The sequence below is a fragment of the Ips typographus genome, linkage group LG16 (genome assembly GCF_016097725.1).
Source record: "Ips typographus isolate SLU linkage group LG16, UJ_Ityp_2.0, whole genome shotgun sequence".
Lineage (NCBI taxonomy): Eukaryota > Metazoa > Arthropoda > Insecta > Coleoptera > Curculionidae > Ips > Ips typographus.
The window spans coordinates 5482310-5499000 of NC_138437.1; the positions used below are offsets into that span (position 1 = coordinate 5482310).

The following is a 16691-nucleotide window of genomic DNA, read 5'->3' on the forward strand; positions in this document are numbered from 1 at the left end:
TTACTGTTTTCTTGCTGCACGCAAAGGCTAGCAGAGACTATTTTTGATCAATTTGACTTATTTATTACTTATAAAAGAGATTTATTTTAAAAAATATGTTAAAAATGCATATTTCTTAGATTAGAACACATGGAAACAGAAATCAACAAATGTGCTTCTTAGCAGAACAGAAAGTTTCAGAGAACAGTAATAAATTATAATAACATAATAGGCAGAAACCCAAAAACCAAAAACATTTTCTTACTGGTTTTACAACCGGAGCTAATTCTTAATCTAACCCTAAACTAATTCTTGTATAGGTCAAAGACTTGGTGATATTTACAACAAAGAATTTTTGTTTAATTTATTTCCAAACGATTTGGACATTGTTGTATGAAAACAAATGGAGAAACTCCTAATTCGAAGGATAAAACTAGAAACTGCTAGAAACTAGAAATGAAAGAAAAAACGGAACGCAATGTGACTACGTGACCAACCGCCCCGACCGGGCAAGGTAATTGACATTTGGCAGCAAAAGTTACACAATTGTCACTGTCATTAATTTGCGCGCGCAGAGTTATGCTGTGTGTTCTGTGATGGCGTGTTTTGCTGTGTGAAATTTTCTGTATCTTTGTGTCAAAATGACCCTTATTGTTTATTGAAAATACTTTAATAAATGGTGGGAAGCCTTGGAGGCGTAGGGTGGTTAAGTTGCTGACAACCGGGAGCCTGCCAAAAATGGAGCTGAAGCTGCATTCCCCAGCGGGCGCTGAGCCTGTATTATACACTTGGCCGTTAACCTCGGGTCGTGGAAATGTAAGAAATATTATAAAAACACATCTTTTAAGTCGGGTATTTAGTCAATTATTGTCAAGTTTGACACTGTAGTGTTTGTAATAAACTGATTTTAACATGTTTACCATGATAGGCAAGCATGCTACTAATTTTTCCCTGATGAAACGGTACTTTTTCCTAGAAATTAACAGCACTATTTTCATCCTTTCATCACACAATAATGATACTTAACCTAACATTGATTGATGAAACAAAAAATTACAACATTATCTAGGAAAATTGCATCTGCAATTCCTCTCCTATCATGATTTCTGTAATTTCTATAGCTATAGGTGTTTTTATCAAGGTTTTCACAATAATGTTTTCAATTAAACCCAAGGGAACTTTATCTAAAATTAGAACTATGTTGATCTGTTTTTTAAATAGATGAACTTGTGGATTTACCCTGTATATTAAAATTTTTTGGTCATCAATTTCTGAGTAATCATATGCATTCAATTATGTTACATTTTTTATGTTGAGTACAAGTACATAAACAATGTAGTGAGGTGAGTAATTTTGAAGATAAAACTTGATAAGTTATAAATCACAATTTGAATGAAACAAAGGTGACATGGTTTAAGTGTATGATTAAATTGATATAATTTTTTTTTTGAGTGATAAGAGTTTTGTTACTAGGTTTAACAAAAAGTAGTTTTTGTTAACTATTACATTTATCAGAAACATGTGTTTACTTTATTTTGAATGATTCTGAAGGGAGAATGATGTCTAATGATCATAGATGTTAGTATAAAAACATTTTTATCTAACCTCAAAAGTATTGATTTGTGAATCTATCACATATTTAATTTGGCACTATGTTTCATACACCCTGGTTCAATTACAGTAAAACTTTACTCATCAGAAAAATGCTAATGCTAACTTTTTTAAGTTTTCCAAACTCATATTAAAAATCCTTATTTATACAGGTTGCCACAAATGTATAGGACTGAACAATAGTTACTTTCTTGGTTAAGGATTTTATTTTTGTTGTAAAAACTTAAATAATTTAATCTAATTTGGTAAGTACAGGGTGTCAAAGTTATGGTAAAAGAAATTAAAAATAAGATAAACTTTTCTCTAGATAGTAGAAACTAGAAATGTTGCTATTTAACTTAAAAGGGCATATTTTTGAATGGGCTAGATTTGGCAAATATAAAGGATTGTTTTTTCCCAGCTACCTTTTATATCATAATATTAATTTAGTATTATTTGTTTAGTCAAAAATTAGTGTTCTGTAGAATCTTCTAGAATCATAATCTTTTAAAAGAAATATTTGGACCCTCTGGCTATCTCTTTTATTTATTAGAGGGCTATTTTTTAGAAGGTACATGTTTTATAACTTATTCATCCTGTACATTTGACTGCATATGTAGGTTTACAAGCCTTTGATAATATTGTTTCTGATTTCAAGCATGTTGTATTATTTTCTTAGTGTTAAAACATTTTCTTTCACTTTCACATGTTTTTATCACATTTACTAGTTTTAAAGATTTACAGTTAACTGTCATTTGGATTTGGACATAACTTGAGTAGAATTACCACTAAAGGTTATGTCCTTACTGTCACTTGGTATGTCAATGTACCTAAGTATATTAAATATGTTTGGTTTCTGGGTGGCATTAAAGCAGGATTGGGTTTTCCTAATTGTACTAACTGCTGCCAAGCAAAAACTTGGGTTTGGCAGTTTTACTTAAGAGCTATATTGGTATAAGAAAGTCCTATGTCTTCATATTACAAGTTTAATCTTTGTAGGTATATCAAACCAAAATGTGAATTGTAATCTTAATTACCTGCTTGATGCTTCAATCAAAATATAGCTCACAATTTCTCTGTCAAGTGCATTGAAATTTACAGAAAACTTATATTGAATGTAAGCATAATTAACTAAACCAACTTACTACTATAATTTGCCCTTAATTCACAATTTTCAATTACATCAATCTCCATTGCAGATTTAGGTAGGTAAGTGATTTTTTATTAATGGCAATAAAATATAACCCAGTTTAAACAGAGACTGCAATAATTGTATATTTATTATGTTTTTACACACACTTACAGATATCTAAGCTATTGATTATTTTGCCTAACTGTATCTGTGCTAATAGATTTGGAAGATTAATGCAGTTAAAGACCCTGAGGGGCCTGAGATTGGTCACGTAGGCCTTTAAACCACTTGAAAAGGTTACAATTTGAAGATCTAGACTCCTAGACAATACAAATCAATGAATGAATTATTGTAATAAAGTTATGAAGTTTCATAAACATATCTTCACTTATTTATGTTTATTTTGTTGGGGTTGCTTATGGTTGTTTTTGAATAAACAAAGTTTTGCAAACTGAATGATTAAAAAACAAGATTATTTTCAGTTTAAGTTGTAATTGGTATTTTTGTTATAGGATAAACATGATGGGGCTCTGGAAATTGTAGAAACGATTCGGTAAGTTGTTTTGAAATTGGTTTGGGTGTGGTACAAAAAAAGGATTTAACAGTTTGGTAATTAAATATTTTGAAAAGGGTTGCAGAGGTAATTAATTATTATCTGAGTTTTATTTCAATGTTTAAAATTAAGAGTGGTAGTTGTTGGAATTGGCAACGTTGGTGTCTCGAAAATATTAGATGCAGAATAAAGGGTATAGAAGCTGAAAGCGGTGCTTTATCGATTTTGCTCCTATATGACCTTAACCCCTCTTCTCTCAAGGGGTGAGTGACACAATTGTAGGGACGGAAATGTAAGGTGCATACCATTTTAGTTTAATATGCCCCAATGTACTAATTTTGGTTCACCTCCCGCATCTTCCTGAAATGTTTACATATTTTTTTCTTTCTCCCTGTGATTTAATGAGCTATATTTATCAGAGTACCTACCCGTTGTTTGGATTGTATTAAATTACAAGGAAAGATTAGGTCATTCTGTATTCCTTTATTTGCATTAATTTATGAAAGGCCTAAAAATATAATGAAAGGTAATGTGTTGCAAACTTTGTAGGTGGTAAATGGTAAGATTCAAATACTATTGTAACTTTATGCATATTATATCATCAGTAAAGTAACAGAATAGTAATATCTCTTCTACAAACCGTCTTTTTAGAATAATACCATTATGTAAATTCCCAGAAACAAAGCAAAGGAATATTGTCAAATACCTTACGATGTTTTAGGTCATTTTTATCAATGCGTCTTTATCTTTTTTATTAGACATTGATAATGGGTACTTATTGTGAACGTTTAGTAGTAACTATATTGATTTAACATCGTTGTATTTTTACTGGTATTTAGTTTATTTACAAAAACAATGTTGAAGCAAATTTTAGTTTGTAATCCTTTTCAGTTGGGTCTGTGAGGATTTGCCACAACTGAAACTGCCATTGGAAAACAATATTCTCTGTGATTATGATACAAGGAGCTATGATAGCATGAAGTCATTATGCGATAGGTTTAACAGAGCTATTGATAGCGTGGTCGCTTTGGTAAGAATCTAATAATACAATTTCCTAGTAGTTCTCTGGTTCAGATTTGTTACTCCATAGAAATAATCCTCATAATGGTATTACCTAGACTGCAATGCGACTCAATAATAGGGTTAAGGTATATTAAAACAAGATCTGTTTGCTTTAAAGAATTACGTTAATTATTGAACTCTAGAATGATATGTCCTCATTGTCTTTCAATAGTATTATCTAAGTGTAGAGGGTAAAAGGTATGTTACCACTTTTGTTTGTTGCTAGAATAACGTTTTAAATTTTAATAACTTCAAATTAGTTTATTATCCACGTTCTTACGTATTTGGGGACATAAATAACTACAAAGTTTACATCAATAAAATAAAAAAAACATAACTATAGTTGAGCAACATGTGTACTAAACTCTAGGAGTTAAAACTCCAAATACAAACTAAATAAATACTAGAGTATTGCTAATTTTGAATAATAAAAACTTTTGAATATAAATCCATGCTTTTGTTTAACTGAAAATTTTGTTCTATAGGAAAAAGGAACATCACTGCCTGCTCAGAGGTTAAATAAGTACCCATCTAGAGGTCTTTTACGGCATATTTTACAACAAACTTACAACGCTGCTGTGACTGATCCAGAAAAGCTGAATCAGTATGAGCCGTTTTCTCCCGAAGTGTATGGTGAAACTTCCTATGATTTAGTGTGTCAAATGATCGATCAAATAGAAATTACGCCAGACGATGTGTTCATTGATTTAGGATCTGGAGTTGGTCAAGTCGTACTGCAAATGGCTGCGGCCACTCCTTGTAAGATTTGTCTTGGTGTGGAAAAAGCAGAAGTAAATTACAGTGTTAATGTGGTGTAGAGCATTTGATTCAAAGTTTTGTTCTAGGTTCCAAGTCGCTATGCGGAAGCAATGAATAAAAACTTCAGGACTTGGATGCAGTGGTACGGTAAAAAGTACGGGGAGTATAAATTGATACGTGGAGATTTCTTGACTGAAGAGCATCGGGAGAAAATCAATCAAGCTACTATTGTGTTTGTTAACAACTTTGCCTTTGGACCGTCCGTCGATCATCAACTGAAAGAGAGATTTGCCGACTTGAAAGACGGCACTAGGATAGTGTCTTCCAAGAGTTTCTGTCCACTAAACTTTAGAATCACTGATCGTAATTTGAGCGATATCGGTACGATAATGCATGTGTCAGAGATGTCACCAATGAGGGGTTCTGTGTCTTGGACTGGAAAGCCCGTGTCTTATTACCTGCATATTATCGACCGTACAAAACTCGAGAGATATTTTCAACGTCTGAAAAAACCTCAGTTGAAAAATGGAGAAGAAGAAAACGGTCGTTATGCAAGAGATAAAGTCAAACGTGATTTCCAGAAACAAATGGACTCTTCAACTGAATCTGACAGTAATGACAGTAACTATGGTCCAACGACGAGAAAAGCTTGGTCAGACTATTGTTCAAATAAAGGAAAAAGCAGTCAGTCGGAGGAGGAAGGAACGGTGAATGGAAAGAAACGTCAGTCAAAGAAGTTGCGTAAGAAAACCTCCAAAGTGAAAGGAGGAAACAACCACTTTGATAAACCAGCTCAAAAAGCAGTAGCGAAGGGCCGTAGAGGCAGAGTTAGAAAGGCCAAACCAAAGAAAACTATTAAAATCACTGGACTTGATCTTCTGCACTCTGAAACCTTACTTAGCACATCTCCTCAGGCAATTGGAAAGAAACTTCCTCCTGCCCGGGGCTGCATAGACCAACAATTAACCACTTTGAGCTCAGATATGATAATTCACAATGAGCTTGATATACCAGCTGACCCTTCAGAAACTCCTTATAGCCTGCAAGTATTATTAGACATGTTTAGAGTGCAGTACATGCAGATGATCCAACAACTAAAAACACCCAAATATAAGGAATCTATTCAAAATTACATTGAAGAGGAGAAGGATAGAAATAAAAAGTTAAAAAGCCGCGCGGCTCAGCTAGAAAAGCAAATTAAAGTTTTGATTGATGATAGTGTGGCACTATTAAAAGCCAGAATGTGCGAGCTGGGAATTAATGCAACTTCTCCTGTGGATTTATTAGCTAAAGCCAAGGAAATTGTGTGTAGGCACAAAGAGTTGCAAGCAAAAGCTAGTAAACTACAAGGTCAAGTGGCCAAACTTGAAACTGAGCGAGATAACTTAGCAATGCAGAGATCATCGGAAGTTTGTGAGCAATATCTTGGGTCGGATGTTGCTAAAGACCTCTCTCCCAGTTTAGCACAAGAATATATTTTGAAAGAGATCTTCTCTACTTTAACACATAGAAAGAAATTACAAAATGAGGTGCAGAAATTGGAAGGAGAAGTGGTGTCTTTACAGAAGCAAGGAGAAGAACGCAAGCAAGCACAGGTTCTTATATCAGCTAGGCAACAGGCTCCAGCCAAAGTTTCCCGTAAATCTAGAGAGTATAGGACTCGGTCACAAGATTGGCCGGACGTTCCTGATATAGCCAAAATTGAAGAACAAAACCCGGAGATTTTGGCTCAAAAAATACTAGAAACTGGACGGAAGATCGAAGCAAGCAAACTCTCTGCATTATCGAATAACAAGACTACTCCTTACACTACACCAAAACCACCTCCCACTCCCAAGAGTTTAGTACGGAACCATATGCCAGCACCTATGCCTGTCACTAAGAGGCAGAAAACTGTACACAACAACTATCAACCGCCAACTGTCGTTAGTTCTAGCACTCCTTGCAATATCCCTCAGAAAGTACAAGAAGCTCCCAGGATAGACAATTTTGAAGACCGTTTGAAAAGCATTATCACGTCTGTGTTAAACGAAGACCAACAAAACCGAAATAAGCAGCAAAGTCAACCTCCACCACTGCCACATTTACAACAATACAACCAAGGAAGTATTCCAGTAGCCCATGCGCCGGTTACTCCAGTTCATCCTACTTTTAATACACCAGAAGGGATTGTAGCGACGCGTACAATTGGCGATCTCGTGTCAGGAGAAATAGAGCGGACTTTAGAGATTTCCAATCAGAGTATTATCAATGCTGCTGTGGACATGAGCGACATACAGAATACCACTACAGTGACTTCCAGATCTGTAGTCAACGCCAATATTCCTCCTAGACCCGAGCGCGTAAGTATTTTGTATTGTTGTATAATGTTTTCATCTATTGATTCAAATGTGCTTCTGTGGTTATTGTACTATCAAACTATCATAACAAAGCTGTGGATTGACTTTTCAGTCCTAATTTCCATATCTAAACTGGATGTTTTGGTATGTTATTTCTATGGCATTTTTTGAAGATCCAACAGTTTGTTAGGTTTGACAGAAATGGTTGTGTTTTATATTTGATCGTATTCATTGATTCTCTAAGAGAATCAAAATGGTTGTCAGGAAGATATTTTTTTAACGGAAATTATGAACTATGCAAAATGACGCATACACGAAAATTAAATAAATAGAGAAAATACGCAATGTAAAGTCCTGCTACAAAAAAAAACCGGACACCCTCTATTATAGTCAGTCGGCAAAACCCATTTTTGAATCAATTTCAATATCACTACGAGTTTCTTCAGTTGCTCCCGTTTGTAAAAATAGGTTATTTTAGTTAATATAATCTGTCATCATCAAATAGTTTAATAGATCTTCTTTATTAGCTCTACCAGAATCACCTTTTCGTTTTTAAAAAGATTGGTTTACGACGTGACTCACAGAACGTCGTGATCTACTTCAAAAGGTATTTAGTAAAATAATAATAACAGTTTCATGATGCCGTGGATGGAACCCACTACGAACGTCTCCCAAAAATGTATCACGTAAATACAAACTTAGATTTGTTTAAACATTTTTGTTTATCCGAGGAAACGCTGGAATTATTTCTAGTTAACATTCATAGGAAGCTTATTTGCTTGTCAATAAAACATGAACAGAGTGTCCAAATTATGTTTATTATAATCAGTCAGCTAACTTTGGTCAAAATGAACTTTAATATGACTAAATTTCAAGATTAGAGGCGTTCTAACTCCTTAGTTATCATTCCGGAACTACCAATGCCAAAACTGAATTAACTTTTCTTACACTTTTCAATTGATCTTATTTAAAAGTGAAAGAGCAACTCTGATATGCTGGATTGGAACAACCTTTATAGTGGTATTAGTATTGTCGACTGTTGATTCTGAAATTCGGATACTCTGTAACAACAAAACTCATTCTAAATACCTATTGACTTAAGTACAAGCTGTTGCGGTTAGCATTTTTAAAGATTTATTCAGGTATTACATTCTCCTAAAGAATAATAAAATAGTATGATTGAAAATGCTGTTCACATTTGCTGGTTACAGTCTGGAAATACATGGATAGACTAAATTTCAGGGACAGCTTAATTATAGTTTGACGGAAAGTGATCTTCTTGATTGATCAACGAGCATTGGCAAGAAAAACTCTTATATGCGTTTATGGCCAGGGTTGGGCAAAATTTGATTTCAATTGAAAAAAATCAATATTTTATTTAAAACCCTCATTTTAAGTGATTTCAAATGATTTCGAAATTTGATTAAAATACCAGGGTTGCCGAAGGTCCTTAGTACAAATCAGTTGACTTTTAAGTGTGATTAGGTTCTTGTCAATCAAAATATCTGTGCAACGTTTGGATTTGTACACTGTGATATAAGAAACCGTTTTGGAATAGAGAAAAGAAGGAAACTAGTTGTTTTGATAGGCTTTACAATTAAGAAAAGTGATTTTTCTCAGCCAATCAAATGATATAAGCCCAACCCTGTTTATGACAGATATATGTGATTATTAAATTAACGTTGTGATAGGGGAATAGGGTCGTCTACCATAGTGGACTTTAAGGTTTCAAATATGAAAAACCGAGCTACTATTACGTCTTACATTTCAATATTACATCACTAGTAATTTTATAAAAAGCTTAAAAAGGAAGTTAAAATGAACCGGGCTGAGGTAGGTGGAAGTGTAAAGTCAGGACGCAAATTACTCATTTCACAGGTGTCGGTCTTTCTCGTAAAAATTTCTTATTGAGCAGCAGAAGATAACTCCCTAAACACAAATTACTATAAAATAAAATATAAAATTAAACCTAGAATTTCAGCTGTCTTCCTCGACGGTTAACGTTTAAAATTGATATTAAACATATACGTCCATGCATTCCATCTCACTCAACTCACTATAAATAGAAGAGAGATAGAACACCACCAGACCTTATAAATATGGTGTACCAAATAAGTATGGTTTTCACTTACGTGTTTTTTCAGTAAAATGTTTCTTTTTTAAAAACGGTAAAATAAGTGTTTTTCTGAGAAATTACAGCCTAAAAAAAAATTTTATTAGACGACCCTATTGCCTTGACTTTCCAGGTGCTGGTAATTAAGGCGTTCTGAAATATTCGGCCTGTCCCTGTGTATTTTGACCTTGCAATTTAATTCTGTTTTTGCCGCATTCTACGTATAAAACGGGGAATGTTTTTTCTATGAAGCATATCATAGCAAATTCATTCCCATCGCTTTGGCTTTTGCTTTATTATTATTAACGTATTTTAGGTGAGTGTAAAGGTTTTAACGACGCAGTCCGAAATGAATAACCCACCAACTCCCAAAGAAGCTATCTCGGAACCAATGAGACAGGTGTACAGCCCCATTTCTAGGCCTTCCTCTGCTGAAGGTGGTCTAGAAGGTCTGGCGTACATGGCTTACATGCACTCCCACGTGAAGGTTAATAATACTCACCAGTTTGTTGGAAACTCGCAGCAACCCTCTCCCAGGCAACAATTTTCACCAAGAACATTAGTTCCTCAGGTGACTATTTGTCGCACTGCGTCACTTCAGTGACTAATTGTCTGGTTCTAGATGCCCGTTGGTGAAGATCAACTTAATCCTAATGGAACTAGACCTAGAAGATTAAAAGAAGAAGGTAAGATAGAAGTTACCAATCCATGAAAGACTTAAGGTTATCATGCGGTGTTTTCCAGAAGTAGAAATGCCAGAAGAAGACCCGATGGAAGAAAAATGGCAGGACAAAATTAGTTCCGGTTTTGATCGTTTGGTAGCATTCGCATCCACAGAACTAGACAAGCGTCGTCGATCGACTGATGGCACCGAAAGCTGTAACACATCACCAGACTCTGGCATTGAACACGGTCTAGGTGATACGCATATCGTTGGTCCGTCCAAACCACCCTTAAAGTTGCATCCCAAACCAACGATCTTCAAAATGCCGGTCAGCAAAAACTACTTGGAAACGTCATCCATCCTAGACCAAGGACCTGATGAGTCTGGACCTCCTCGAACGCCCTCCCCGACTTCACCTAATCCTTACAATATCCACTTCAGTCCTGAACCTGTAAAAAGTCCCACAAGACTTAATCCCGCTTTATTGAAATACCAACGGTACCCTGAGGAGAAGAAAAAGAAGCCGGACGTCCATTTTAAGAAGAAGTTTTACTACAGGTATATATCACCGTTTAATTTTTTTAAAAGGAATCTGTCACTACCATTTTTGCATGTGTAATGGGAATGGCAAAAAATAGTTTATATGTATGTACTATCATACTCTATAAATGTACTTTTTAATTAAAAAAAGTAACAGTAGCAAAAACTAACCTGCTGTCGAAAGCGTAATTTGGGAGGGTTTTTCTTCAGTTTATTGCATGCTGTTTTATTTTTAAATTCATTTTTTTTGTATGATTTATTTATTAACTCAATTAGCAATAATATGTGATAGATCAAAATACAAGTTTTTTCAAGTACAAACTACGTAGTCTAGTTAAACTGTGATAATTTAAATACAATTTAAAACTATCAATTATTATGGACAGCTGCTGGAAACTGTCTTATTAATTTCCCTATTTTCCCAGTGCAATCTCACTCCTGTTTTAAAAATTCAGTCAGTTCAACCTTTAATATATATTATATATTTATATGTTCTTGATAAGACCGAAATTAATAGTGTACCAAGTACCAAGCTTGAGGAAGTCTAGTAACTGGTTAAAGTAAGTATTCTGAGCTGTTTCAATGATTCCTTAACGTCATCCTTGTACCACAGACCTAGAGACGACTCAAGATAGATTTCTCCACAAAGAATTTACGAAAAACGGTGAATTATCAAACATTTTCTTTTACAAATGTTCTCAGTAATTTACCAATATACTTTTAGGCTTCTTTTTATTTGTCAGATGTGAATAAATGCTTGTTTTTTATCACAATCAAAACATGAAGTCTTCAAATTTAGTATGTACGAATAAATTTAAAACAGCATAATTATTTTGCATTGAACAACTACTATGTAGAAAAGGGTTCCTAAACGTTAGAACTGTCAAATTTGGTTCTATGGAGCTGTAAAGACTACTTACAGTTTACTGTTTGTTTCCTCCAAGAAACACATCTACTTCGCACTTTATAGTTTTTAAATAATCCAAATTCCATTGCCTGAATTGTTGCTTTTGATGTGCATTTATTAACCTTTTTTCTTCATCATCTTGAAAACTTTTTAAATTCTCTTTTTTTCTGAGAATTTTCCATCTCTGCCCAGACCAGTTATGACTTGAATTGTCCTTTATAAGTCTAGAGTTCTAAAAAACCCGTCTGATATCGAGTTATTTTTTGAGAAACCTGTTTCTAAATATTGCAAAACTGTTTTAGCTTATGTACTACCTTTTTTTTAATGTTGAACATAGAAATATGTTGGTTCTTTTAATATTCAAAAGCTGATCATTGTCAGTCAGTTTGGTAAAAATTTTCTCTAAACAATTCATACAGTACGTTTTTTTCCAATCCAATATACTAACTTGTTTCCTACAAATAAGTAATCTACATAACTTTACAATATATTAACATTGAATATAGATACTTGGTTAGTTCGGTCTACTCTGACCTCAAATATTTGGATGTGTCTAATTTAAATCTACTGTATAAATTTACTTCTATTATTGATATGATTTGTTTTATTGCTTTAGTAGATGTTTTAACGTTTTTTATTAATAAAAAAAAACTAAGGTCTTGTTCGTAAAATTACTAATATATTATGGCATGTTAAAATGCGAAGGTAAAAAGAAAAAGAAACACGTTTTCCAATATTGTAGAGAGCATTGGCGAGATGACGAATGGTCGAAACAGAATGAGGAACGACTAGAGCCAAATCACGAACCTGTCAGAGATAAATTCCGACCGAAAGGAAAGCTTTGGGACTGGAATCGCGAGTCGCCATCTATGCCGACCGCAGTTGGTAACGAATGGAGCCGAGCACACGACGCGTACTCGTGGAAAAATTGACACCGTCTAATGGAGTATTATTACGACCGACTTTGTGATGATTTCACACAGCAAACGCACAGGTGTTATTATGCCCATCTATTTCACTTTTAAACTTGTAACAATTTTCGAGTGGTGTACGTGTAAAATTTTGGCTGCTTGTAATTGTCCAGCTACTTAATGACAAAACAGATACAACGAAAGTTGGATCGTTTACTATTTAATACAACAAAAGCATGGATGGCATGTGTATGTGGCCCTATTGCCAAATTTCATTTATATGTAATAATTTATTTATTATTGGTGCAAGTTTAGAAGTAATTTTGGAATGTCTTGCTAGTGTTTTTGAGGGATTTAGCTGATATTTTTTAAATTAGAGATATCTAAATTGACTGGAATTTTGTGTTCATTGTTTATTCGAATGATCGTCTCATTCGGTGTTCAACTGGTTCAAATTGCTTAAGTATTTAGGTAATTTTTTTTAGAACGAATTAGTACAAATTTGATTTTATTTTGTTTATAGTTAAGCGGGACCGCAATCTAAGTAAATCATACATAATCAACCTTACCAACACTGACAAGGTAAAAAGGTTTTTAGTAAGTAAATCCTGAATGTTTAAAGTCTACTGCCATTTTACTCAAACACATTCAACAAAATGGTTAATTTATTTGACAGGGCAATCATCAAGCTATATTAACGTAATATAGCTGATTGTCTGATGTGTTCTATAATATTTACAAACGTAACCAAAAATTTTTGTTTATTTTATTTTTTGCTTGGATAACAAATTTTAGCGTAATTATTGTCATTTTAAACTGAAATGGATTTTAAAGACTGCTTTTAAATATTTCAAGTAGCTCGACTTTCTTTATTTTAATTTTAATTTAGTTATTGTTTATTTTGGAAGAGTTATACAGTAACACATATACAGAAAATAGTTTTGTTTGTTAAGGTCTATTTACGGAAAATCAAAGTACAACAAGATGGCGTAATAGTCGGAAGGTAGGATTGATATTTTAGTTGGAGGTATGACATCTGGTGATATCTGTATTTAAGTCAAATGCAGGGGTCACTGAATGTTGTACTAATACAAAATCGTATGTAATTATTCAGGTGGTAGACTGGAGTGAAAAGAAAAATAGCAGCTTAAAATGTGACTTATTTGTTCATACAGTGATAAAATGCAATAACAAATATTAACATTATTAAATATTTTTTTTAAAGATCGAAAAAGAGATTTTTGTCTAGGCACAAGAGGGTTCAGATATTCAGAATAATCCAAACAAGGCTGTTTTAGTCGAAGTATTAACCTGAATTGTAAGTTACTAGTTACCCACATAGCACATCTCAAGCAGATAGTTTGTGATTGGTCGAAAAAAGCAGATTTAAGCTTGCTGCTTTTTCTTGACTAATCACTACCATCAACTACCATAAGGCTTTCAAAGATATTGCACCAAAAAGGTATTGACTTTGACGCCCTTCAGCATCAAGCAGTGCAACAAAAAGATTTAAGTGATGATATTTTTACACAAAAGGGGCTGTATTTGTTAAAATTCTGGAAAATGCACTTTTGAGTTATTGTTAAATAATTTTGTAAGGTCCTAACAATTTCATATTTTTAATTGGCATATTTACTGCAAAGCTGTGCATTCAATCCTACCTAAATAACTCTCTTATTTGGTATACTTCTATACAACTTTAAAATGTCTATTGATAGCCAACAAAACGGGCTTATGGCATGAATGGTTTGTAGCTTATATCGTTTGACCGCTAGAGGAACATTTTAGTGCATTCAATCTTAAATAACTGACTTATTTGACATACTTTTCTAGGACTTTAATATGTCTATGGATAGTCAATTAAATTGGCCTTTTCAACAGGATGTCAAAATTCTGCTGTGTTTTACTCAAATGTTAACATCACCAGGGAACATGACATGAATATGCTTTCTGTGCTATGTAGGTACTATCTTGTGAAAAAAATTAAAATGGGACTGACACTGTAAATACTCGAGTAAACCTAATACAGATATTTTTTGTGGATGTGGTACTCGTGATCCTCTCTCCACCTCAGAACACACAGCAAAATAACTTTAAGCTTATTAAAAAAGAAAAGTCGATCTGCTAACGATATTTAAAATCTGTTATTAGTCATAAGAAAATCACTGCCTTTCTTAGGAGTTAATTTTCATTTGTGTATAAGTTATTTAACAGGGAAATAGTCAAAAACTGGCGTTGGTATGTTTTGAAAACAACATGTAAATAACTTTTAAATAATGCAGAATTTAGTACAACTGTAGTTGTAAATATATAAATATACGCTAGTAAATTATTAGTAATTAGGTAAATTACTCGCTCTATTCCCGTTTGACATTGAACGATTACACTTCGTTGTAGATGACTGTAACATTGACACCAATGTATTAACGATAACTGTACGCTTGTGTCATGATCGGATATTTTTAACGTAAAACTGCCAAAGTTTTTTGTAAACCTGAACAAAATGATTTTTCCACAACTTTCAGTTATATTACGACACCTTACATACAGTTATTACATGCTAAATTTTGTTATTATTTGGTTGCAGGCTGCTTAATCCGTTATTCTATCAAAACACTCAATTCTGAAAATATGTTGCTATTATTGCATTTCTTGAGCTGAGGGGTCTCAGTTTACATCTGGGTTGGTTTACATAGAGATCATTTGAGTCACAGCACATTTTGTTGGCACCAAGTTTGGTAAATGTCTGTCAAAATTAGAGGGTTAATAATTTTTTTCAGGTGGGTAATGAGAATTTCAAAAAATAAATTACATTGTTTTACTATCCAAATGAATTCTATTTCCACTTAAGTAGGGTAAGGATAGAACTAAAGAAGGTTTGTCAGTCTGTTTTCCGCAATTTAAATGTCTAGTACTTATATTGCTTAAACCCCTAATCTGCTTTTCATTGGTAGGCAGTGCCTCATAGCTCAATTATCTAAATTTTTCACAATTTTGCAATATAACTCCTTTATACAAGGTTTCCTGGTTTTTTTATAGCAGTAATTTATTTCAATCTAATATTAGTATTAATATCAAGCATTAATTATTACTTCTTTTAACAAACCCTTTTGGAAGTGAGTCCAACCCTTAATTATTTTTTAAATTTTATTATAATTTTTAACAACTTGCCCACTAATGCATTAACCAGATGTTTACATGGGACACCCAAACACAATTTTGCAACAGTCTTGACTTTTGCGTTTGTAGGTTTTTTACTTATTTCACCTACATCTTGTTTTTTTGTAATTTTTTTGAAGTATATTCACCTTTACCATTATTGTTATCTAAGTTATCTAATTTGTTATATTTTTTATTGATATTATGTGTTCTTTCTGTTTTAGTTTTTCTTAAATTTAATTCTGTTGTTTTTAAACTAATTTACATTTATTAAATGTCCCAGTTACTGTTTTGCGATTATTCGCAGCAGTTACTTTATAGGGTTGGTGTTAAGTGCATGGTACAAGGGTAAATCACCAGAACGTAAGGCGAAACTAAAATTCACTTAACCGTTTTGAAAAATTTTAAAGTTGCGAGTGCATGTAATGTTCTGGAGTTTGCTCTAAAATAGTTTATTAAATAATTCATACAATTTTAACAATCCCACGCATTAATAATTAATTTTACTCACATTTTTGCTACAAAAACAGCCATCAATGTGCCTTCTCCATAGGGAATCGCTATAATATAACATAAAGCGCGATTTAGCGAATTTTGTGAGCAAGCGGAGCAAACATGTAACCTCTAATCCCACGCGAAGGATACCTAATCTGTGCCTGCTAGTTTTCTACAAAAGAAAAATATTTTTCACGATTAACATGGCTGAGTAATAATAAATACCGTTTTTTAAACTGTTCAAATGTACATACAGTTCAGCGTTTCGTCTTAATGTGGAATTATCTGTAAGTGTTCATCTGCAGAATAAAAATACAATTAAGTGTTTTATAAGAGTTGAGTTCAGGCTACTTAAATGTGAATAAAATAGCGTAGGTTTTATGTTTACTTAAGTCTGTAAATAAAGGTAACTTTACTGCCAGTTATTTAATAAAATTATTGTACCATTTTATTGTTGTTTTTTTGTCCAAAATGCATTTTTAGCTGCT

At 33.3% G+C, this 16691-nt stretch overlaps 1 protein-coding gene across 2 annotated transcripts; it reads left to right on the plus strand.

Annotated features, from left to right (window-relative positions):
- The first annotated feature begins 538 nt into the window (after positions 1–538).
- LOC145738923 (histone-lysine N-methyltransferase, H3 lysine-79 specific-like) lies at positions 539–16652 on the plus strand. Of its 2 annotated transcripts, XM_081994100.1 has the most exons (9): positions 539–795; positions 3214–3254; positions 4146–4284; positions 4802–5107; positions 5162–7417; positions 9844–10098; positions 10150–10213; positions 10272–10749; positions 12381–16652. In XM_081994100.1, the coding sequence occupies exons 1-9, from the start codon at positions 718–720 to the stop codon at positions 12568–12570; spliced, it is 3807 nt and encodes a 1268-aa protein (XP_081850226.1). In that variant the 5' UTR covers positions 539–717; the 3' UTR covers positions 12571–16652. The 2 variants fall into 2 exon arrangements, with proteins under 2 accessions (XP_081850226.1, XP_081850227.1); XM_081994101.1 differs by lacking the exon at positions 4146–4284.
- Positions 16653–16691: the final 39 nt, after the last annotated feature.

Bases quoted from the DNA above. Each gene is read 5' to 3' on its own strand.
- LOC145738923 (XM_081994100.1), top strand. From the start codon at position 718: ATGGAGCTGAAGCTGCATTCCCCAGCGGGCGCTGAGCCTGTATTATAC. The intron at 796-3,213 runs GTAAGAAATATT...TTTTTGTTATAG, and splicing joins TAACCTCGGGTCGTGGAAAT to GATAAACATGATGGGGCTCT. The intron at 4,285-4,801 runs GTAAGAATCTAA...TTTGTTCTATAG, and splicing joins TTGATAGCGTGGTCGCTTTG to GAAAAAGGAACATCACTGCC.